General features: G+C 47.5%; 9 protein-coding genes across 9 annotated transcripts; 3 read left to right on the forward strand and 6 right to left on the reverse strand.

Annotated features, from left to right (window-relative positions):
• Nucleotides 1–175: 175 nt before the first annotated feature.
• On the reverse strand, nucleotides 176–1,858 carry ONS95_006962 (uncharacterized protein; the record flags this gene model as incomplete). The annotated part of the gene is made up of 2 exons (XM_058500448.1): nucleotides 176–1,078; nucleotides 1,130–1,858. The coding sequence occupies 2 exons, from the start codon at nucleotides 1,856–1,858 to the stop codon at nucleotides 176–178; spliced, it is 1,632 nt and encodes a 543-aa protein (XP_058350286.1).
• Nucleotides 1,859–3,340: 1,482 nt separating this feature from the next.
• On the reverse strand, nucleotides 3,341–5,281 carry ONS95_006963 (uncharacterized protein; the record flags this gene model as incomplete). The annotated part of the gene is made up of 3 exons (XM_058500449.1): nucleotides 3,341–4,131; nucleotides 4,182–4,644; nucleotides 4,697–5,281. The coding sequence occupies 3 exons, from the start codon at nucleotides 5,279–5,281 to the stop codon at nucleotides 3,341–3,343; spliced, it is 1,839 nt and encodes a 612-aa protein (XP_058350287.1).
• A 1,340-nt stretch (nucleotides 5,282–6,621) lies between these two features.
• ONS95_006964 (uncharacterized protein) lies at nucleotides 6,622–7,049 on the forward strand (the record flags this gene model as incomplete). The annotated part of the gene is made up of 2 exons (XM_058500450.1): nucleotides 6,622–6,741; nucleotides 6,852–7,049. The coding sequence occupies 2 exons, from the start codon at nucleotides 6,622–6,624 to the stop codon at nucleotides 7,047–7,049; spliced, it is 318 nt and encodes a 105-aa protein (XP_058350288.1).
• Nucleotides 7,050–8,961: 1,912 nt separating this feature from the next.
• On the forward strand, nucleotides 8,962–10,206 carry ONS95_006965 (uncharacterized protein). Its single transcript, XM_058500451.1, has 3 exons — nucleotides 8,962–9,468; nucleotides 9,652–9,751; nucleotides 10,058–10,206. Exons 1-3 carry the CDS (start codon nucleotides 9,288–9,290, stop codon nucleotides 10,086–10,088), a joined length of 312 nt encoding a protein of 103 aa, XP_058350289.1. The 5' UTR covers nucleotides 8,962–9,287; the 3' UTR covers nucleotides 10,089–10,206.
• A 431-nt stretch (nucleotides 10,207–10,637) lies between these two features.
• ONS95_006966 (uncharacterized protein) lies at nucleotides 10,638–11,759 on the reverse strand (the record flags this gene model as incomplete). Its single annotated transcript, XM_058500452.1, has 2 exons — nucleotides 10,638–10,785; nucleotides 11,001–11,759. One exon carries the CDS (start codon nucleotides 11,757–11,759, stop codon nucleotides 11,061–11,063), a length of 699 nt encoding a protein of 232 aa, XP_058350290.1. The 3' UTR covers nucleotides 10,638–10,785; nucleotides 11,001–11,060.
• Nucleotides 11,760–13,845: 2,086 nt separating this feature from the next.
• Nucleotides 13,846–14,178, forward strand: ONS95_006967 (uncharacterized protein; the record flags this gene model as incomplete). The annotated part of the gene is made up of 1 exon (XM_058500453.1): nucleotides 13,846–14,178. One exon carries the CDS (start codon nucleotides 13,846–13,848, stop codon nucleotides 14,176–14,178), a length of 333 nt encoding a protein of 110 aa, XP_058350291.1.
• A 795-nt stretch (nucleotides 14,179–14,973) lies between these two features.
• ONS95_006968 (uncharacterized protein) lies at nucleotides 14,974–15,364 on the reverse strand (the record flags this gene model as incomplete). Its single annotated transcript, XM_058500454.1, has 2 exons — nucleotides 14,974–15,217; nucleotides 15,309–15,364. The coding sequence occupies 2 exons, from the start codon at nucleotides 15,362–15,364 to the stop codon at nucleotides 14,974–14,976; spliced, it is 300 nt and encodes a 99-aa protein (XP_058350292.1).
• A 2,046-nt stretch (nucleotides 15,365–17,410) lies between these two features.
• Nucleotides 17,411–17,828, reverse strand: ONS95_006969 (uncharacterized protein; the record flags this gene model as incomplete). Its single annotated transcript, XM_058500455.1, has 2 exons — nucleotides 17,411–17,660; nucleotides 17,770–17,828. The coding sequence occupies 2 exons, from the start codon at nucleotides 17,826–17,828 to the stop codon at nucleotides 17,411–17,413; spliced, it is 309 nt and encodes a 102-aa protein (XP_058350293.1).
• Nucleotides 17,829–19,790: 1,962 nt separating this feature from the next.
• Nucleotides 19,791–22,043, reverse strand: ONS95_006970 (uncharacterized protein). The gene is made up of 8 exons (XM_058500456.1): nucleotides 21,718–22,043; nucleotides 21,612–21,663; nucleotides 21,036–21,543; nucleotides 20,719–20,937; nucleotides 20,584–20,635; nucleotides 20,270–20,519; nucleotides 20,062–20,186; nucleotides 19,791–19,980 (listed from the first exon to the last, which is right to left on the reverse strand). The coding sequence occupies exons 1-6, from the start codon at nucleotides 21,849–21,851 to the stop codon at nucleotides 20,414–20,416; spliced, it is 1,071 nt and encodes a 356-aa protein (XP_058350294.1). The 5' UTR covers nucleotides 21,852–22,043; the 3' UTR covers nucleotides 19,791–19,980; nucleotides 20,062–20,186; nucleotides 20,270–20,413.
• Between the last annotated feature and the right edge of the window lie 168 nt (nucleotides 22,044–22,211).

Here is a 22,211-nt window from a genome sequence, read left to right on the forward strand (position 1 = left end):
ATTGATTGGTTGTTGTTTATCCACGATTCGGTTTCCTTCTTGGGCGGTTGCATCGTCTTGTTTCAAACTCACGGGAGCGATCTAAGATAGAATGCGACTCGTAGGGTACTTCAAAAGTAATTGAAATTCATCAAAATAATGACTTCATCAAAGCTAGAAAAAATGTTGCATATCCTCAACTAAGATCCTCATGCTCCACATCGGCCTTCGCAAACTTCCTCGCCGGAATGCCCTTCAAGAACAAAACATCCAACTCCTCGAACGTCCGATCCTTCGTCTCAGGCAAACGGAACCACGCCCAAACCGTTGTAATAGTCGCCAAAGCCGCCCAGAAGAAAGCAGTCTTACCCTTGAAATTCCACTTTGTAGGGTTCATCATATATGGCTGCAACACACCACCGATAATGTTACCGACATAGTATGTGGAACGGCCGAGAACGACAGTCTTGGTACGTAGACGAGTGGCACCAATTTCAGCCACGATAGTATACACGATTGGACCGACCGTCATACTGTAGGAGCCGAGCCAGACGAGACAGAGTGATGCTTGCACGTATTTGATTGTCTTGGAGTCGTCGACACCGGGGACGCAGGCGAGGATACCGATGATAAAGAGGCAGGATACCATGCAGAGGAATCCAGTAAGGAAAATCGGACGACGACCAATCCTATTCATGATGAACCACGAGATGACAGTTCCGCAGAAAGCGATTCCAGTTCCGCCGAGACCGATATTGTAAGACACATCAGCATCGATACCAGCCTGCTCGAAGAAGTATGTTGGGCTGTAAGCGAAAGCGCCGCCATTGGTGATTTGTGACAAGAAAGCGAAACAGGCGATTTCGGTACGGCGCAAGTTGGTGCCTTTGAAGCAATCCCAGTATGATGTGCCGAGCTCTTCTTGTTCTTCGAGACGAGTTGTGTGGACCATGAGTGCGATGGCGGCTTTGTGGTCGACATTGTCTGAGTCCTGAGAGAGACGCTTGAGGGAGTGTTCAGCTTCTTCGAGGCGATTCTTGCGGACGAGATGCCAAGGTGACTCGGGACAGAACCAAGCTGCTGTGAAGAGGGGGAGAACCTGTCTGTATTAGTCTTGATCCCAAGTTGCGCAGATTAGTGAATGGCTTACCCAAATCCATTGCAAGCCGAATGGGATGCGGTAGCCCCACTGTGTGTTGTTGTTGACAAGTGCTTTGAGGATGGCGGCCGAGAGAAGTTGACCGATAGCCCAGCAGAGATTGACGAAAGCTGCAAGGTAGCCTCTGAGGACCAAAGGACAAACTTCCATAGCATAGGCCGGACCCATAGTAGCGAATGTTCCCCAGGGGATGGAGCAGAAGAAGGCACCAACGAGGAGAGTCTCGACGTTTGGAGCGAAGAAGGTGAGGAAAATGAAGGCAGTCATCATGACGAGACTGACCAGCATGACAATGCGGTGTCCATACTTGTGCGTGAAGTAACCATTACCCAGAGCGCCGATGATGTTGCCAACAGCTTGGATATCCAGCAGTCCTGTTTGCCATGGCGCGGAAAGTTGGTAGCCGTACTCCTCACCGCTGTAATGTCCGTACTTCTTCTTGAAAGATGGGTAGGCGAAGAACGATCCAATGAGCGTGGTGTCGTAACCTTCCATGATGATGGATGCTGAAACTACTACAGACCAGAAGACGGCCTTGCGATATGTCTTGATACTCTGCCAGACTGTTGCGTTGTGTTCGATGGCCGTGGCAAGTCTGGCTTCATCGTCGAGCATTTTCCCGCTCATGTCGAGTGTGTGCTCGTCGTGGTGAACGTGAGGCGCTTTCTCGATGGAGGCGTCTGGCACGGTAGCCATTGGCTCTGGGGAATCATGGGCCATGGTTGATTAATGCGGCGTAAACCCTCCAGTGATGAGACGGAATGGAATGGGGAAGTCGAAGGAACTTTGGCTCTGAAAACCGACAAAACGGATGAGCAGAGGTCTGTTTATATCTATCAGACCAGATTTTCCCACAGTCCTGGTCCTCCAGGATGCAGTCGACTTGGTTCATCCCAGCAAGTCACAAGCAAGGTGTTGATCACCCAAAATCCATCTCAAGAAAGTTTCGAGCTGCATCCAACAGCCCTAGCTTGACGAACCCAACATCAGATAAACATCCCAGGATCAAAATATCATTGGCCAATCCGGCAGAGAGAATCAAATCCCGAACTGATCTGACGCCGCTCGCGAGTCTGGAACCAGAAGTAGAAACGGGTGGCCGTTGTGGCATGCATGGAGGTGCAGTTTAACGCGGGGGACTCGCGGGGTAGTCTGCGGCAAAGCGAGATCGTCCCCTCTCACTCGTGGAGAAAATAAGGGGCTCCACACAAAAGGGCCAACGGCTAAAAGGGGGTAAAAGGGCGGATAAATACACACGAAAGCTTCCTGCTCGCGTTTAATATTCTTCTCATACGGCCCGCGTACCGTCTACAGGCGAACCAGTTAGAAGTCGAGATTTGACTTCAAATCGTGCTGCTGGTTGATGGGGATGACGGAGGAGCTAGTTCCGGGATCCGTAAATGGCATTTGCTTGAATTGTTGTTGAGATATGAAATCTTGACAACAACAAGAAACTGCCATGTCTCTTGGACCAGTAGATCTGTGGATCGAGTGGGCTTTCGTGGCTTTTCGGCGCTTGACATGGGCCGATTTGTGTTCAAGAGGAGCTGCGTGACACGTTTGGTGGATATCAAACCAACAAAGTCTGACATGTTGATTGTGCACTTGATTAGCAAAGTTAACCTCGCATTGTTGTTGGCTCAGAGCCCGTGCTAAATGTTATAGCAGTGAAGTTCCCATTTGAGGGCTGGGAAAGCGAACAGATCCATCGTATAGAAATCCCTGTATGTGCATATCAGAAAGATCCCCAGACCCAAACCCAGAAGTCGATAACAATTAAGACTGGGAAACCGAAGATGAAAGTATAATTCAACTCGTGCAGTAGTCGTCAACGAGAAATAAAGCAACTCATTGGAATACATGAATCCTAGAGCTCAGCGCAGTATCTGATGTCCGGAAACACAATTTCAGGTCCGAACTGATAATGGCATTGGAGCACATCCTCCACTTTTGAGTAAATGCGTACACCAGTTCCAGACCCGGGGAAGCTCAGACTCTCTAGCCTGAATCTTTGTCCGTGGCTGTACATAATTTGGAATGAGTGAACCCGCCAACCAGAATTCCGGATGCGTGCAGATAATTGATCGGAGCATTTGCTCCAATCGTCCCCCTTGGTTCCTCATCAGTTGTCAAAATCATACCAGTCATCAGGTGATTCGTCTTCACGTATTTACCGGGACCAGGATGATATGCCACTGCATCTCATCGAATCACAAACGTCTTCTCCTTCAACTCTCCTCGATCCATCATCGCTAGGGCCTCGCCGTTCATCAAGCCATGTACATAACATTCTCCTACAAACCAATATCCCTGGTCAGTCGGTCTCAGAACATATGGTGTAGTGCCGCCGAAGAGAACAACGACCATATCATCTCTCTGAATCTCAGCTGGACCAAGGCCATAGTATCCTTTGCGAGTGCGAAACAGAGACCTTCTGTGGCAGACTCTGGAGAGGCCTCCGTTCCAAGCCAAGGCATCTCCACCCTCAGCTGCTTTCCTGACCTCGTCATCAACCAGATTTTCGTCACCCAAAACTCTGGTGAGATAAGCAGCTCCATGTTGGAGGCAGACACTGTCTGGAATTGAGTGGAAGTCTCTACGCAGATCACCGCTTCGTCGAACCATTGCCCAACAACCTGCACTTAAAACTTGACAGAATGCAAGAAGAGCACTTCCGCCGCTAATGTACTCGTGTTTGAGCTGAAATGTGGACAATTGAGAGAGACAGTTCCATAGCCGTGGTACTACACTATCTTTAGCTCGACCTCTCTGAACGTCGCTGTCTCGGAAGTCATATTGGGAGAGTTCCTCGGATGGGACCTCAATTGAGTCGATATCAAGTCCCTTGATACACAATAGTCCCTCTCTCTCTTGTATGGTAAATGAAGGAGATGTGGCCCCAGCGGCACGGAGCCAAGTATCGCGCTTGCCTATGCACTTTCGCCTGGAGTTGTCGCCCCAGTTTGGAACCCATGATGGTAAGCGTTCTTCATCTAGGCTTGTTGTTAGTATGACAACTCAGTCAATCAGCCGATTGTCATACCGTGGTGATGATGAACAGCATTCAACAGCTCCAGCGTCGGATAGCCTTTCAGGGTTCGAATGGCAACATCTATGTACAGTCCCACCATGTCCCTGGTATAGTCCGCCTCAAAGGCAGGCGGGCTTTCCAGCAATACGGTAGCGGAGAAGTGCCCCAGGTTAGCAAATATCCGATCCCTGGGGTCAGTCGACGCCTTCGTTCTGGAAAAGTTAAGCTTATTAACAAAACTTGCCCCAGGATAGTAATCCTTTCCGCCGTGCCTGACTGTAAGATCTATGAATCTTTTATCAAGATAGGCAACGCGTGAGGGGCGCAGGTCATAACGGTTTCGGAGTGGTTTGTGTTGTCGATTTAGAATATCTGATACAACCGATATGAGCTTCCAGTCGTATTCCTGCTCCCCCCAAAACAGGTGCATAGGTCTTCCCATTCCAGCTTCCTGCTCAATCCATACTCTTGTGAACTGAATATTCAGCATCTAATATGACAGGTAAGTATTCGGATGGATGGCTTACCCAAGGAAGGTGGTAGAATCTGTTCAGCGGCTCCCAAGACTCGTCATCATAGATTTCAATGCGATGTCTCTGATTTTCAGTAAATATCTTCAAGCAGGCTTCATCGTTAAGTATTTCCTTGAGTCCTAAAAACTTCTCCAGCGCTGGGACTGCAGACTTCGTTTCATCTGGCCCTAGCCACACCAGAACTGTCGTCGTGTTCTTATATATCGTACTCATGAACTTTACCTGGTGTCCACGCTCACTCAAATTATCCTGATCGATGCACACCTGATCCGCCCAGAGCTTTCGAGTTTCGGTCTCATGGCGCATCCTCTGGAGAGCATCAGAGATGCTCTTGGTCAAGCCAAGTGACTTGCCTTCAATCACAATCTCATCGCATCGAGTTGGATCTCCCCAGACGTACGAGATAGCCTCATACTTAGGCTGTTGATCTATATTGGCAAAGTCGAGACGTCCCTCTAGCCTGCTCCCCGGCTCCCCAGGATAGAGGGTCAGGATGCGTATCGTGTTCTCAGCATGAATAGGATCGTACTTGTAGTTTTCGAGATCCTCCAACGATAGACTAGCAACAAGGTCTTCCATGTCGAGGCCTTGTGGGAAGGGCTGGATAACACCACCAAGGAGGGAAGTGCTGTTCGACAAGCACAGGTCAGGCACAGAGTAGGCACAGAGTAGGTACAGAACAGGCACAAGGTAAATATTGTTCTGTGGGTACGTCTGTCGTCTTTTTCGAGCTCGTCGTGGTTCCGGTGACAAAGAATCGAGGAAGAGACAATTGTGAAGGCGAGATGTTTGAAGAAGTGCAAGAAAAAGGAATAAGGCTGAGGTTGGACATCTCGAGTGACACCCAACCAGAGTCACGTGATACATCTCCAAGGACAAACATCAATCTTGACGATGTTCATAGCACAGTGCACTATCGAATAGAAATGATCATACATATTAAACATACTTACTTTGACATGTCACAATTATTCGTGTGTATTGCCATAGTCACTACTTTATCAAGGTCCCCCATGTGGTGTTGTTCCTCGCTTCCTGCCACCTGCTTTCTCGTCTCCCAACCTCGCCCAAAAGACAACAAGGCTTTGCGTCACTGTGCCTCGCTGCCCACCCGCACACATCATACATCCGATTTTCTTGATTGCTTGCATCTGGTCTTCATGAACTTTCGCTGCTACGGCTGCTTCGACTGAATTTTGTTTATATCTTCGTTTTCGATACACTCGTTATTGCAAGCAATTATCTGAGTGCCCTCCCACCACACATCAACCCCTCCAAGTCTCGGCTACTCCCTCCCGCGACCACTCCACTGCCCGCAACTCCACATCCATCATCCAGTCGCGACAAGACAACACCGCCAACACGTGGAGAAGTCCACTCGATTGCGCCCAACGCCAACGGCGAACACAGCAGCCGACAAAGCGACGTGTACAAGCAGGATTGAGTGTCTGCGCGCATCATAAGACGTGGAAAGTGGAAGGTTATCGATTGCGACGGAATTGAGTCGACTCGACCAAAGCAAGAGAGGAGGATATAAAAAGGCGGCTGGCAACACCACCACCAGCGGAAACACAGACACAAACACCATCAATTCCACGGCGACGGTCTCGAACGGTGCCTGGAACGAAAGAGACCCTCGACGGAAAGCTGCAGATCGGTGCGACGACAACGTACTCGAGCAACCCTCAGACGATACAATACCACACATCAGACGAAGCCCGACTCCGAACAACACTCAACCCATTGCACTGACACCTCTACGCCAAAGCGCAAACCCACTCCATCATCCCCCCTCGAAAACGAAACAAGCCGATCCAAAAGTATAAACCCGCAACCCCCGCACCGCATCCGCCCATCATGGCATCCACAAGCACCACCATGTCCGAGGTCGTTGTGCACCGCGTGCGGACAAAGTACAGATGGCCGCCTCTGCAGCTGAATTTCTGGCTGTTCATCATGTTGGTGGGGAGCTGTACGATACTGGGAATCAATTCGTATTTCATTACGGTGCAGAATCAGTTGAGGGTGGGGATTCCTTGGTAGGTTCTTCTTTCGTCTTTGCGCGAGCGAAAATGGATATGGCAGGGGCTTCTGCGAGATTCTGGGAATTAGAAGTATGGGTCGTACGTACAGTCGCTAACTTCGACAGGTACTTCCCTTACTGGATCGCATCCTCCGCTCTAGCAGTTGTATTCATCCTCGTTATGCTTTGGTTAATATCGCAACGGCAACTCCTCCCTGGCATAGTGATAATGGGTTCTTTCATACTCTTCATACTATGGATGGTTGGTCTGATAGTCATTTCGATACAACTCTGGGGCCCGAGTGGTGTGAATGGGAATTGTAATATCTATGTAAATGGGAGGCAATTTACAGGCCCGAATGTTAATACGCTGGCTTATTTGGAGCAGCATAGTATTTGTGAGTACTCTTCGCGTGTTGGAGGAAGTGAGCGAGGGCTAATTTGGAAATAGGTCAGAGCTGGCAGGCTCAGTGGGCTTTTGAGTTGGTCGGGTGTGTGTTTTTGTTGTGGATGATGATTATGGCGTATCAAGTTTACCAGGACGATTCGTAAACTGTTGGATGTTGGGGATGAAGGGGAATGGACGAAAGAAAAGATGTGATGAGACGATGATACCAGATGACGAAACATCAAACAACGAAGGAAGGACATAGGGTGAATATACGAGGATACCAAGGAAGGATAAGGCTGTGAATATCTATTTGGGCTGCAATTGCATGCATATTGGCGTTTGGGAGCATTTGGAAGGGATGGTGTTGTTTATATCACAGCAAAGCTGTGGAAATACATGTTTTGGAGGCAGGGTCTCCTACTGCTGCTTCATACTGCTACATATTGTTCGAAGGATTACATACTGTATACAATTCAAGAACAAGTTTCAATCTCTGCCAGCCTTACATATATGGATCAATCTCGATCAAACTCACATGCAGAAACGATGGATGGATAGATGGATGGATAGATGGATGGATAAAACTGGCAAACCGTCAATTCTCGTTCCCAAAGGCAATTACCATCTCCTAAATCCGTATCACTTCCATGAGGTATCATGTCATGTCGCATTTCTGTTCTTCCCTCTCTTCAACATACTCTTCTCCTCTCATCACATCACATCAAAAATCTCAAAATGCATGGGCAGTGCAGCAAACCGATCAGCTATGCAAGGAAGCTCAGCTCGCTGTTCATTGATCAGAGCTCTATCTTACCACGTGAACCCCACCACTCAGCTCCTCCAACAAATTCTTCAAGTCTAGACCTCAGCTTATCTTCCACGGTACATACTCGGGACTGCCTCATCCCAACTCCCGGCAGCGCTACTCTATGAAATGTTCTCGAACATGGGTCGGTAGTGTCAACTCGCCTCTCTCTTTCAATCAACTCAATCCCAACCCAAGCCCCTCGGCTGCACCGAAGCTAGGCACCTAAACTGCCAGGCCCCGGCCCACCAAGCATTGCTTCCCGACCTCTCTCCCGGCCTCTTGACAGCTCAAACCAAGCATTATTATTATGAAAAATGAACACCGATTCAGAATGTAACCTCATAACAAGATATTCCACAGTTTCCAAAAGTTTAAATATCTTGATATGATCCTACCATATATTATACCCAATATACTTCCTCACAACATGTAAAAATAGCTCATTATTGCCCCTCTATGACACCACCACACATCAATCCCCCCCCCCCCCCCCCCCCCCCCCCCCCCGCCCCGCTGCCGTCTCCTCTCCAATAATAATGGATTCCATAATAATCCACTTCAAATCCTCCTCCCAAATCCACTCCCATTCCCACTCCCCATGTCCCCCCACCTGCACACCCCTCCCTCGCCAATCGACGCAATGACGTCGCCCAGACCCCGCCACACAACAACCCTCCAGGGCTCCCTAAGATAGTAAGTAGTAAGGCGAGTAAGGGTATTACTGGTACAGTACTGTATGTGCAGTATGACCTGCATGCATGCATGCGGTCGGCATCGAGTGTAACCGACTCAACTAAGCTAAACTAAACTAAACTGCTTAAAGCAAGACATACGCCCTACTTCAGCTGAACGGGGTAGGCTGGGTAGGGTATGTTTGAGTTGGGATAAGGACAAGGGGGGAGACCAATCATTCTACGGATCCGTAGCGGGAGGGAGCTGTGCCTTGAACGGAGAGCTGAGAGGGGGGTGTGGATGTGGATGTGGGTGTGGCAGGTGGGTCGTTAGTGTGCTGTTTGTGCTGTGCTGTGCTTCGCTGGAGCTTAGCTTAGCTTAGCTACCTTTAGGCCCTACTACTGTACTGTAGTTTAAGTGAAGTGCTTGACTGCTTGACTGTTTGACTGTTTGACTGTTTGAGCTAGACTGATTGCCCCCTGGTGCACTGGTGCAGATGAGCGAGATAGGATAGGATAGCGGGGTTGTTTGGCTTCAGCTTGGTATTTAAACCCCTCAGGACCCCTCTCCCCTCGTTCCTTCCCCTCCATCCATAAAGTATCCTTCCGTCTAAACTTCACGTCGTCTAATTTCACGCCTACCAAACTTTTCAATAATCAATTCTTCTCTTCACAACCAAAGCAAAGCAACCATGGATTTCCTCAAGAAAGGCGCAGAAATGCTCAACAAGAACAAGGCTGGTGGTAGCAATCAGCAGACTCAAGGCGGTGCCGGTGCCGTCGGTGGTGCGCCTGCTGCTGGTGGGGCACCAGCTCAGGGTCAGGCAGGGGGGTCGGGGGCTGCTGCGGGGGGTCAGGATTATGGTGATAAGGGTATGTTTTATTTTTCTGTCCATGTATTATTTACCCCGCCTCTTGTTTTTTTTTTTTTTTTTTTTTTTTTTTTTTGTGATGTTGTTCTGTTTGTGCAGTGTGCAATTGCGGTTGTATGAAGGTCTGGGGAAGGAATAGTGATTTGAGGTTTTATGGATATGCGCTAATGGTCATTTCTGATAGCATTCGACTTCCTCGCTAAGAAATCTGGATATAAGGTTGACCCCGCGACTGGCGAGAAGATCACCGATGGTGCCCGTGGCTTGTACGAGAAGCAGACTGGGTACGTTTTCCCCCCCTCCAATATTTCCCGCTACCCCTTCCCCCCCTCCCTTTTCAATACCCCACCGTGCCTTTCGATACACAATCTGTGCGCACTCCTTCTCTCCCACCTTCTCGATCCAATTCGATTCAATTCAACTCGCGAATGTTGGGAACGAAAGGCAGAGAGAGGGAGAAAGCCAACCCCAAAAACCCACAACCTAATACCACCCGTGTCGTGTATAGAAGCAAAGTCGATTCAAAGTACTCGAACTAGTGTTGACTGACTGACTGACTGACTGACTGATGATCTTTGGGGATTTTGCAGGAAGAAACTTGATCCTAAGTGGTCGAACTAAGTCTCACTACCCAATATGGATGACAATGTTTGGGAAGGATTTGGGAGGAGTTTTTTCGGATAACGACAGGAGGGAGGGATATTGTCATGATAATTACGACAGGAGAGAATAGGATAGGATGAGATGGTTAATAAGGAATATTTCTTGAAGCAACCCTTTCTTGTTCCGTTTTGTCCTGTCATTCTGCGACCGCTGCTTTGGAGATGGGGTGGAGCCAATCTCACGTCCATTTATTTCCATTTCCGCGTCTATCAACTGCACAGTCCATATCATGCCAGCTATTTTTTTTTTTGGTTCTCTCCTCACCAAGTAGGCAAGCTCCTGCGCACCCGCGCTTCCTTCTTCCCTCTACCTCCTGCTCTGTTCAATTCCAGCCAGCCCCCATGTCCTCTTGAACTCCCTCATTCGCCCTTTTCCATTCCATTCCATTCCATTCGATTCCAATCCTCCTTTTTCATTCAAATTTTCCCCCCGAGATGGGGTTGTGTCTTTTCACTTTAAAGACAAGTTGGGTGACCTCCCCCGAAGGAATTGGGACTCGACCCGACCGACGACCCGAAGTGGGTATTTCCCGATGCCCGACCCCCTCACACAGATCCCTGCACCGCACCGCACCGCACTGCACTGCACTGCACTGCACTGCATCGCATTCAAACCGTTCAATCCCCCTCCTCAATCCCTTCCTTCCACCACAAGCCTCAACATCCATCAATTAGCCTCTCTTCTGAATTTCCAGTCAGCTTTGCTTTGCCATTCTCTTTCAACCCTCGCTGGAGTCATGTGCTCGGTACCTACCTAGTAGGTATCCACGCGAGGTGTGGGTGCCTAGGTAAACAAAACGACCCCTGACTTAGGCGAGGAAACATAACATAACATGACATAGGTAGGAATGGGCAGGTAGGAAAAACATACCTTTTCCTCGACGCTGTGGGAGCTTGTTTACATTTCAATTCTTTTGTACCTTTCCTCTCCTCAATTGACTTTACTATTCATATTGTTGCGGCCGTTGCTGTTATTGCCATTGTTGAAAGCTGCATCAAACTTAGCGATATTTGTGTTTGCCGCTTGGATTCGGGAAGCTATTGGATTAGGGCGAAAAGACGATGGAGCAACGACGGGAAGGGTTGGATCGGCTATGTATGTGGCTGTCCATTGGCGAGAAATTGCTGCATTGGCGGCGATTTGGGATGTTGTTTGGGTAGGTGGTGCGTTAGAGGTGGATGCGTATCTAGAGGGGGGTTGGTCAGTGATATGTTGGATGAACAGGAGGAAATATGAGGTGGCATAAGGTATTCGAGGGTACGGACTGATCTTCAGAGCCGTAAGTGGCTGTATTTGAGGAAGTGCTGTGCGCCATGTTGGTGGATGATGGGTCTTGGCAATGGTGAGGGTGATGGTGATGAGATAAGATGAGGGCAGGACTTTGGGATGTTGATGATAGAGTGTTGTATGACTGAGTATTTTTGAGTGGTGGGAATATATCGATGACCGAAGAGGAATCTTTGTGGGGTAGGTAGAGGGTTGTAAGTTATAAAAAAGCAAAGTGTTACTGAATGAGGACAAGCACGTGACGTGATACAGAGCCACCGAGGCAGCACTGTGTAGGTAGGTATTATTGCGAGGGATGGAGCAATTGAAATGAAACTTTGTGGTTGAGTAAAGGTATCGCATAGGGGGAACAGAAGTCTCTTATACAAAGTGAGGCACTCCATACGTAGATAGAGACATTGGGCATTCCCAGACCTCGCTCCTCCGCTTGGATGCCAAATACAATATCATACCTGCGTAGCTTACTTGCCTCGTTTTGCCTAGGGAGCCAGGACGGTAAGGGTGTCACTAAAGTTGAGAAGATGCATGTAATAGCCTTGTCCTGAGAGCTTTATCAACCAGTCAAATGTCATCGTTTGACCGCAACGGGAGGGTATTCTAAAGGGCCAAACAGGCGACTCGGAAAACGCCACCTGTTACATTTTATTTGGGGTACTGCCCCTGTGGGGCAACTTCAACCAGTTATATCCTCAAGCCCTCCCACTAGCGGATTATCTTTCTTCTATTTGAACAACACCAAAAATACTCTGTTTGTAAATATCCGCTGCGCTCGGCATCTAAAACTCGAGCTATCTTTTTGTGAGATTCGTGTCTACCGCGCAAGGGACTCACTCCCTCCCGGCCCTCCGTAAGCCCTGGGGCTCGGGCATAGCGCCTTTGCTTGATAAATTCGAGTTGAATTGAACATCTTTGAGGTTCGCGAGTATTCATCTTGAAAAGGCTTAGAGGACCCACAGGGGGGGCGTATCGTTCTTGGGGGAGGGTGTATAATTACCCTTTATTTGTGCAGCAGTGGCCTCACACATGTAGCTGCGGGTACGGTGTGCATATGATGGCAAATCAAACGCACCCATTTTATGCTCCGCAAATTTGCGAACCATTTGCCTGCGGTTCTGATCAAGATTTTTAAGCCACACATTTTATGATCCCTCGATCCGCAAATTTGCGAACCATTTGCCTGCGGTTCTGATCAAGATTCTCAAACCACCCATTTTATGATCTCACGATCCGCAATTTTGCGAACCATTCGCCTGCGTCGTGCTCGACATTTGTCGTCGAGTCCACCAGCCCACAGCCCACCTGTCTTGGGCGCCATTGTTCGAGTCGGGCAAGTTACGGCCTCGTGCTTCCGAATCCGAGTGCCGAATAGGTACATCACCACCCAGTGCACCAACCTATTCAAGGACCCGCATCTAGCTTCAATCGCGACATATGTATATATATAAGTCCTGTGCAGGGTAATTTGGTAGAAAAAGAGGAAAATTAAGTGTGACGCTCTACCACGTGATATTGCTTCACCTGAAAACTGCAAATCACGCTCTCTACCTCACCTCGGAATAATAGTTGGCTGGAGCCGAATGCCCAGCTGAAGTACAAAGGGGAATAGATGTCAAGATGGTTTATTGTTCTCGCTTGTTGAATGTCCACAGCATGAACATGTTGTAGATCTGGATTGCTCCAGAAGAATCCACAACTCATAGGCTGATCTGATCTGGCAAGAAACGGCGGATGAAGTCCAAATGGGCTCGAGGTGAGCGATCCTGGTGATATGAAGTTTCTGTTTGCGTGGACGAAATACCGTATGCTACATAAGCCGCAAATCAGGCACATATTAAGGGTGAGCACATGCCGATCAACACCGAAATCAAATCTAGAACTTGATTGAGGTCACCTCCTAATAACAGACCAGAGTGTAAAAGCCTGGCTGCCTGCAATGTAAGGTCCTTTATAACCGAAAAGGAGCACAGTGTAGCGAACTTGTGAAAACCAAATTGGACGAGGCTACGAACTTGTGGTGAGGGGTAACTTAGGCGCTCCCAATGTTTGTGCTCCAAGCCAAATATCTTTCGATCAGTGCAGACAAGGCACTGACAAGGCATTTGACAAGAAGTCACAGGATTAGTAGTCAGGTTTTCCCCAGTTATAATCGTGATGCACACACAAAAAGGAATCTAGGAGCACCGTTGCCATTTGAACCGCATGAGGACAGCAAGGAGGAAGACACATTCTTGACTTAAAAATGCTTCAGCAATAAGGCTATAGATTGCCTCATCCTGAAGTTCAAGGCATACCATTGGCAAGACTTCTCAGGAGTTAGATGTCGAACAAGGCTTTCACGCTTTCATCTGTCCGCAAAGGTATCCAATGGCACCAAAATGATTCTGGAGAGAGCTCGAGTACCCACGATGACTGAGACTCAAAAGTTTCCATGGGAAAGTTTTGTTCTTTAATCAATCAAGACTCAGGCTACCCACCACTTCTACGGGTATCTTTGCACCTTCGTATCCAACCAAAATTGAGCGAGTCAAATAACACAACTTCCTTCAAGCCACCACGCATCAGCAAGGCTCTCGACAGCGAACCGCTTCATCACACTGGCTCGCTTCCAACACTCATGGCGCTTCTTGCTGACATTGATGAGCTGGCACACAAGGCAAAGCACCAGCATGGTTCGCACAGAAAATGCGTCCCATTTTCTAAGCCCGGCAGAATTCCCTTCATCGCTGCGCATCCCGGAATGTTGGTTGTATGTGAATTTTGACCAACATTTGCGCCCATTTTCCGATTGTCCAAACAAGCGCTGGCTATGCATATTTCACGGGGCGAATCTAGCAGCTTTACTATTGTTTTCCGTGTCCTGTTACTTGGGAGATTCCGTGGTGGTTTTGAGTTAAGGTTGATGGACAGTGAGTGACCCGAGTAAACCAGGTAAAGCAGCTGGGCTCAGTTCACATGTTCCTGGAAAGCTTACAGACGAGGCAACCATTCTTGCACTAGCAGCTGATCTTGAGGTTGATATGATGCAAAGCTTCAATTGACCAAAAGGATATTTTTTTTAACCTTTTGGAGGGTTTGCACAAGACCACATTTATCGCCGTCCACGCTTGAACGTCTGGAGAGGGCTATGAATGTTAAAACAGCTGTATTTATTTTGGTACAGGTAGGGTTCGGAGGATCTCTGACTGGTGCTCAGCCTCATTCTCGCATCGAGTCTATCGAGAACTTCTTCTCAGCATTGCAACACGTTGTACTTGATGCCGTCTGACAGTGGAATTGTACGGAAAGCACAATTCAGACTTGAAATGGAATCAAGTTTAGAACAAGTTCTCTTCGGAATGTCTTGTACGGGTTTCACGTAGGCTCGTTCATCCGATCTCATGGTGAAGGCTGACGATTTCACAACGCACAGTCCAACAATTTCAAGGGATTGACCATATATCTGACATTCAAACTCTCATTCAAATAAGGAACAAAACGATTCCTAACCCTGTCTCAACACGAGTCGTTATCGCCCACTCCCCTGGGCCTGGCCGCCTTTAACCTCAACATCGCATGCTCAAATTCGCCCGGGTGATGCTGTGCCTGCATCCTTCTCTATTTGATTGCCACCAAATATTCTGTCGAACTCTTGAAGAATCAAAGCTGCTTTAGTAACAGCATCTTCAACAGTCGGAGGATTTCGAAGTCCAACTTCAAGCTTCTTGCCGCTAACAAAACTCTGAGCTCGTTGGTGCGGCCTCTCCGCATCGAGTTTACCGACATTGTCATCCTCGATCAGGCGACGTGCTCCGGAAACGACGCTGTCATTTGTTCAGTATGAGGACGAAGAAAGTTGATTTTCAAGCTGGAAGGTCGCATATTCATAACCTACGAGTAATCGCGCTGACTGACCTTTGTGCTGAGCCGTGGGTAGCGGTGACGGACCACGTATCTTCTTGGGAAGCCATTGTGCTGTTGTATTGGTGGTAGATAGGTTACAAGGCGAAATCGTCACCCAGGTGAGAAGTTTCAGGCTCTATGTGTAGATCCCTTGCTCACAAGAGTGTAGGTAGGATGGAAGAATCAAAAAGGAGCTATGAGGATGGGAGAGGGGTTTATATGAGAGTCTCAGAGAGACACACGTATGCATCAAACCGACAACCCTTGTCACGGTGCTCCTGCACCCGTGTCAAGTGCAAAGATTATTCTCCAATAGTGGCACGTTATCGGAGGAGCATATCGCCCCAAAGAGTAGCCACCATACGATGCTATCATATATCAGCTGAGCTGATTGATCCTCCCACGGTTTGATATGCAGAAAGCTTGCCAAATCAGAGAGGCCCTCTCGCAAGCTTAGTTTCCCTCACCGCACCTTGGAAATTCTTCCCGAGCTCATTTCACGCCGAAAAACAGTTGCTTTGAGAGGAGCAGTGCTCAAAGGAAACAGACAGGTGTATTTGGATGCCTTCTAACCATGAAGTACAGCTAAAGAGAGATATGTTAAGTTCTATGTGGAGACATTTCTGCACCATGTGCTTGAAAGGCATACATTCAGTGCATGAGTCATATCTACAGGCATATGAAATGATCAATCCATTTACTATGCTCACCATATGAACGTTGAAGGAGTTCAACACCTTGAACTGTTACTTGCGATTTTGATTTACCATGAGTCATCAAATTATTCATATTATTTCCTGTCGCATAACGGAACGCAAAGTTAGTTGCAGGCTGAAAATGCTCGTAAGTGTATATGTATTGCCTACTTTTTTGAATTCTAGCCTGAATGTATTTCAAATCACACCTGCTTTTAACGACAGCAAAATAGCTTGATAAAGGTCGACGAGGCAAGCATTTCAACATTTTGTGTATCTAAGTACACAATAAACGTTTTGATTCCTTATTTTTATTTTTAGATTCTTTTCAATGTGGCTTGATTGAGTCTCGACTCATGTCTGGGACTGACATCGCCGAGGTAAGCTAACGAGGCAACCAATTTGCAGATAGCATATTCGCCCTATTCAAAAGTCGGCCTCTTGAAAGTCTGCAAATTGACTTAATCATTCTCAGCTTGAAATATTTACATTTTTTTACAGTTCAAGTTATCTGTTCTAGATCATCTTTCGACGTTCGCCCCTGAAGTTCGCCCCTGAGCCCAGTTGCCCCGCTGTTTTGCAGAATGTCATACAGTGAGATGATATCCTCAACGGTCTTCAAACAGCCACAAGAAACATCACAGAATATTCTTACATACAGTAATACTCGTCTTGAAATGATACTTTTCCCAACACGAGGCAATTTCTTCTGCCTTATTGAAATGTTTCCGGGGCAGCAATTTCCATTCGCCCCACGCCAGCTCGCATGCCTCCAATATTGAAAAGGGTCTGTGGAGTTACAAGGCAAATCTCATTAGGCTCAATTCTATTATATATAAACCTTTTGAAAAATTTGAATACATGGAGAGTTGGGGCTGGTAGGAAACAAAGAACACACTGGTAACGACGCAGCGGAATGAGAGTATGCAACCAAATACTTTAAGCGAGCGAATCAGAGGCGACACACAGGAACTGCCTCCCATTTCCTAAATATTACCCACACTGAGCACAGAAGGAACTGACGAGCATATATATAAATATTCCAAGTCTAAAGAGATTTTTTGACCACACATTCCCCCTTTTATCTACTTGGCATACTCGATGATGGCTTGGTTCTGGTCCATACCCAAGAGCGGAAAACTTCAATCCTGCCAAGCCTTGTTTGCTTCATGCCGCCCACAGCAAGTCCAGCTCTCTGCGGAGTCTGTTGGACTCATGGATATTGGGGTCTAGTACTCATCTTACCCGAGCTGTATAAGAACTGTGTAGTTTCGTTAGTAACGAGCGTAGAAGTTGAAGCAGCCACCTAGTCCCCAAGCGACATGGACAGCGGGACATCGAGACATGTAGCCTCACCATTCTCTTACTTCATTCCATCCTTGCTCTTCCTAAAGGTAACAGTACTAAATTTGTAACTGCTCAATTGTTCTCTTTGTACTTCTTGTTCCCATTGTGTTTATCAAAAGCCTCATCGAAAGAAGCAATGTTGGCGGCTGCAGCATGTTGTCGAGCCGCGACGATGGCATTCGCATTGCGCGCATGAATGGCGACGATAGTATGCATCGAAGTGTCCGATATGAAAGATTTGATGCGATGAATGGTAAATTCCCTTTGTTCTGCTTGGTGGGCAGGCGTCTTCTGTGCAGAGATAGACGGAGATGAACCGAACCTAGGAGAATAATGTCAGTATCCATCTGGCTATTCAACATGAATGTAATTTGAAGAATAGGCGCTCAAGTAAGATGAGAATGAGTGTGATGCATGGAGGACGGACATACTCGTACGCCGAACCATCGACAGCTGTAGTCGAATACTTGCTTGAACTTGATGTCATCATGTAACAGTGTAGAGAAGATCGTTTATCGTTGGTCTATACAACAAGGCGACGTGGACCGAGTAAAGCGTAGAAAATTAATAGATGATGGTATTCACTATAGGATTTGATCCTAGGAGTGGATGATAAAGTTAATCTGATATGAGGTATATGGATCCACGTGACGAGAGACGCTGAACTGCAGGAAGAGCTAGGAATGCGATGAGATATCGTGTTGAAGCATATGTTATTGATATGTATGAGGCATCCTGCATTTTATTTATACAGAGCCGCCTGGACTGCTCTGACTGCTGAGTTCGGAACCTGCGCCAATTGTTGGGTTTATTCGTTTGTAAAGCTGTAAACTTGGTCTCGTCAGTGACAAGGGAGTGGCATTCAGTCTGCACTGCACACTGCACTGCACACTGCACTCCACTGCACTCCACTGCACTCCACTGCACTACGTTGCAGTACACCGCAGTACACTGCAGGGCTGGCTCGTCGTCACCCACCAAACGGGATCTCTTGCATTCAGCCAGTCGCGTAACTGCAGGAAGCGGTCTGGAGGAGCTGACAGGGAGTGTCGGCCGAGTAAACAGTGTTGGACCCGATCATTATTAGCTAAGGTAGTCGTCGCATCGACAGCTGATTCACTGAAGTCTCGTTTAATTCTCCGTAGCACGTAATACTTAACGCCTTCTGGAACAACCATAATAGTAGTGTTGACCCCGGGTCGGACATTAACATTTTGTGGGTGGATTAGTATGACGGGGGCGTGTTCAATTGGTGCCATGCCTGGGAAATTCGCCGTGGTTTCATAGCTTCTCAATTTGAACGTCAGCATGTCACTCTCGTAAAAGATTTTACGTGGTAAGCCCACGCCTTCGCACTCTGACCTCGTCACCAAAAGCAAAAGTTTTGAAGACTACTTCCAACGAAGCTGACGCTCTGGCATTGTAGAGTATTTTCGCCGAATGGTGGCACAAGCAAAATTTCTTGACTTGGTAAGATAAACAGAACTCGCGCATTAAATTATGCATGATGAAAACAATTGACATTCGATTCAGCATGACAGACTTGTTTCGCGATACCACTTGATCGGCGCACTGCAAGGCTGCACTGCACTTTCACTGAACAATCGCTTCCGAAGATTGAGGCTATGATCCCCACGAAGCTCTTGAACCAATCGAGTCCTAGGCATGGCTGTCTCACTATTTCAAAACCAAGATACAACTAGTTTCTGACAGCCGACATGCTCCCAGAGCCACTTTTTCCCCGAAAGCTGGTTTCACGGAGCGGAGCCTTATGGTGTCGGTCGAGCCTGAACTTCAGCCTGCCAAGCCTTTGCCTCTCTGTTCCATACAATATCCATACCATGCGCGTGAGATCACGACTGACATCCATCTATCTGTCTCAGACTACTGTGGCTTTTGGGTAATCATGCATTCCTCACTCCCATAAGGCTGGGATTTAGGTCGCATACTGGAAGGCTCGCTTAGGGACAATGTTCTCTCCAATCAGCTTCGTATGGCGTAACTGCCCCACGAAAATTGAATGCCTATTTCTAGGCAGCCTGTCTGCCAAACACGGCTGTTCTTGCAGCCACTTTTATGTACTTACCGCCAGCTTCACGGCCTATGCTTGTTCGAACTCGTAATGAGCTGTAATATATTGAATCGTAATAGGAGAGGAAAATTTCATTAGGGCGAACAAACGCATTGACCGTCTCTTCCATTGTTGACAAATGTCAAGCGAGGCAAAGTGGGTCCGAGGGTGTTGAAACAACCCAGGAACAATTCAGGCCTTGACATCCATCAACATCTGCGCCTGTAGTACCTGTGTTAAAATTTTTAATACTCACTAACTTCAATTCAGGCTTAGCCTCAAGCCTGTATACCAAGCCTCTTCTCCCATACATCTCGTCACTCATACCTTCTCCTTGACATACCTCCACCACCCTCACCACAACCCTTTTACTTCCTAGGGCCCCAATAAAAAGTCGGGGGTCTTTGCAATAAATAGTTCCATGCAACCTATCACCCCACTCTCACTCTTATACGCACGCATATAGCGACAGGCGGCAAACCGTCCTTCATAAAGTGACATACTCGCTCGAGAGCGATTGCCTTTTCATTATCGCTTCGAGCAGCACTCTTTTGAACGTCGATGATAGAATCTAGAAGAAGAAAACATTAGTACGCTTGCTCTGGGATGTGAATTTGGAGATTTGTTGAAGTCAAGATGTATTTGCACTAACTGTATTGCGATCGAATGGGTTGGAGGGCCAGGTCAGGTGATTTGCTCCAGAGTGGGCGAGGTAAAGTCGCATTGAAAGATTCGACATGGGATATTTCTATTGCTTTTTGCAATTTGAAATGCTACCTAATGAAGTCGGCAAGAGTTCTTTATTTCGAATCATCACATTCACTCGTTTCGTTGATGTCAAGAATTATACAATTTCTCACCCAATCCATTTCGCTCATCTCCTGTCCTCTCGCCTCACTCCAGACCCCTGTCACCGAAAACATTGATAGCCATAACAACATTGAAGCGAATGAAATCCCAGACATCTCCAACATTCACAGTCCCATTCCTTTTAAGCGATCTTCCTACTGATGTTCTGGAACAAAGACCACTTTCTGGACTTGCATCTTATTGAAGATGTCGTATCCCTCAACAGCCTGACTCATCGGCATGAACTTATCAGTCATGAAGCTGTTTTATGTCAGCAATTATTTCTCTTCGCGTCGAATTGACAACAGAGAAATGAGAAACTCACTCAAGCTTGTGCTGATTCTTCTTCAACATTTCCAAAGCCTGTGGGAAAATGCCTGGTGGTACACAAATGTCAGCCCTGATCACACTTTTACTTCTTCGATTTTTCTGCTCAGCTAAAATACGTTCATAAACTTACTTCGAACAGGACATCTTCCCATCTGTATTCTCAGATTCTTGCCATACGCTTGATTACCAGTCCATGGAATCTCCTCGTTGTGCACACCGAAACTGGAGATGTTACCCCATGGACGGAGGAGATCGAATCCTGTCTTCAGCGCGTCGGCATGTCCGACTCCTTCGATGACGGTGTCTGCTCCTCGGCCGTTGGTTAATTCTTTGACTCTTGCTTCGAGGCCTGTTGCCGTCAGTAAATTTATGTTACCTCACAAGTTCCAGTCCAGCTCGCCATGAGCAAATAAATCTGCGACAGGGATTCAAAGGAAGGAAACGCACCAGCCCGATCCTTCTGATCATTCCACGGCTCCGCCCCTAACTTCTTCGCCAACTCCAACCTACTATCCACCCGATCAACAGCAATAACCACCTTCGGCTTATACTCCAACGCATTAATCAACGCACACAACCCCACCGGCCCACACCCAATCAACACCACCACACTCTGCGCAATCGTCTCCTCATCAAACCCCCTAAACGCATTCGCAGCAGCAAAATACCCCGTGGGGAAAATATCCGCCATCAGAACTAACTTCTTCTCGTCGATTCCCTCGGGCGCCTTCACGGCTGTGGAGTCCGCGAGCGGAACTCGCATGTACTCTGCTTGACCGCCGTCGAGGAGCGGACACCCGAAGAGAAGGCATTTCTCGCAGCGGGAGGAGTACCCTCGCTCGCAGTAGAAACAGGCGCCGCAGGAAACGGTGAAGGGCATTACGACTGTGTCGCCTTTTTTGTGGTTCTTGATCGAGGAGCCGACTTCGACGACTTCGCCGGTGGTTTCGTGGCCCTGTTTAGTGTCAGAATTCATGTCTTTTGGTCCTCGGGGAATAAGAAATAGAAGTGTAGTTTATTTACCATGATGAAGTCTGTCTTGCTGGGTTGGTGACCTCGGAATACATGGAGTTCACTGAACATTTCTGTCAGCTTCGGTTCTGGGGATGAGATAAGGTAGCTAAGTTACCTTCCACACAGAGCAGAGTACTTGACTTTGATCAGAATATCCGTTGGGTCGACAATCTTGGGAACCGGTCGGTCTTCGATGACCACTTTCAAAGCTCCCTTGAAGACAACTGCTTTCATTGTATTCTTCGACATGATGACAGTAGTGGGGTGGATGTTTGAGATCAGCTGTTTCGGTTTGGGATTATGATGTCCAAATACAAAGACTTCAATTAAAGGGAAGTAATGTATTTGTTAATGTTCCAAGCGATTTCTTTTTGAACAGTCTTTTGATATGAGAGCAGATCAATCCTTCAAGTATCTAAAAGTCAATTCAAGACATGAAGTTGTCCAGCATCATAGCTTCCAGCGAAGCCGAGTAAATGCGGGGTAGTAGCTCCAGTACCGTCCAACCCCTCGGTGAAATTTAGCTCGGCTCGGTCGCTTGTCTGCAGCAGGATATCATCGATCATTCTGCACCTCTCATTATCTTTTCTCCAACGTGGTAATCACCAT

This window comes from Cadophora gregata (genome assembly GCF_030347475.1).
Source record: "Cadophora gregata isolate MNR1 chromosome Unknown scaffold_18, whole genome shotgun sequence".
NCBI classification, from domain to species: domain Eukaryota; kingdom Fungi; phylum Ascomycota; class Leotiomycetes; order Helotiales; family Ploettnerulaceae; genus Cadophora; species Cadophora gregata.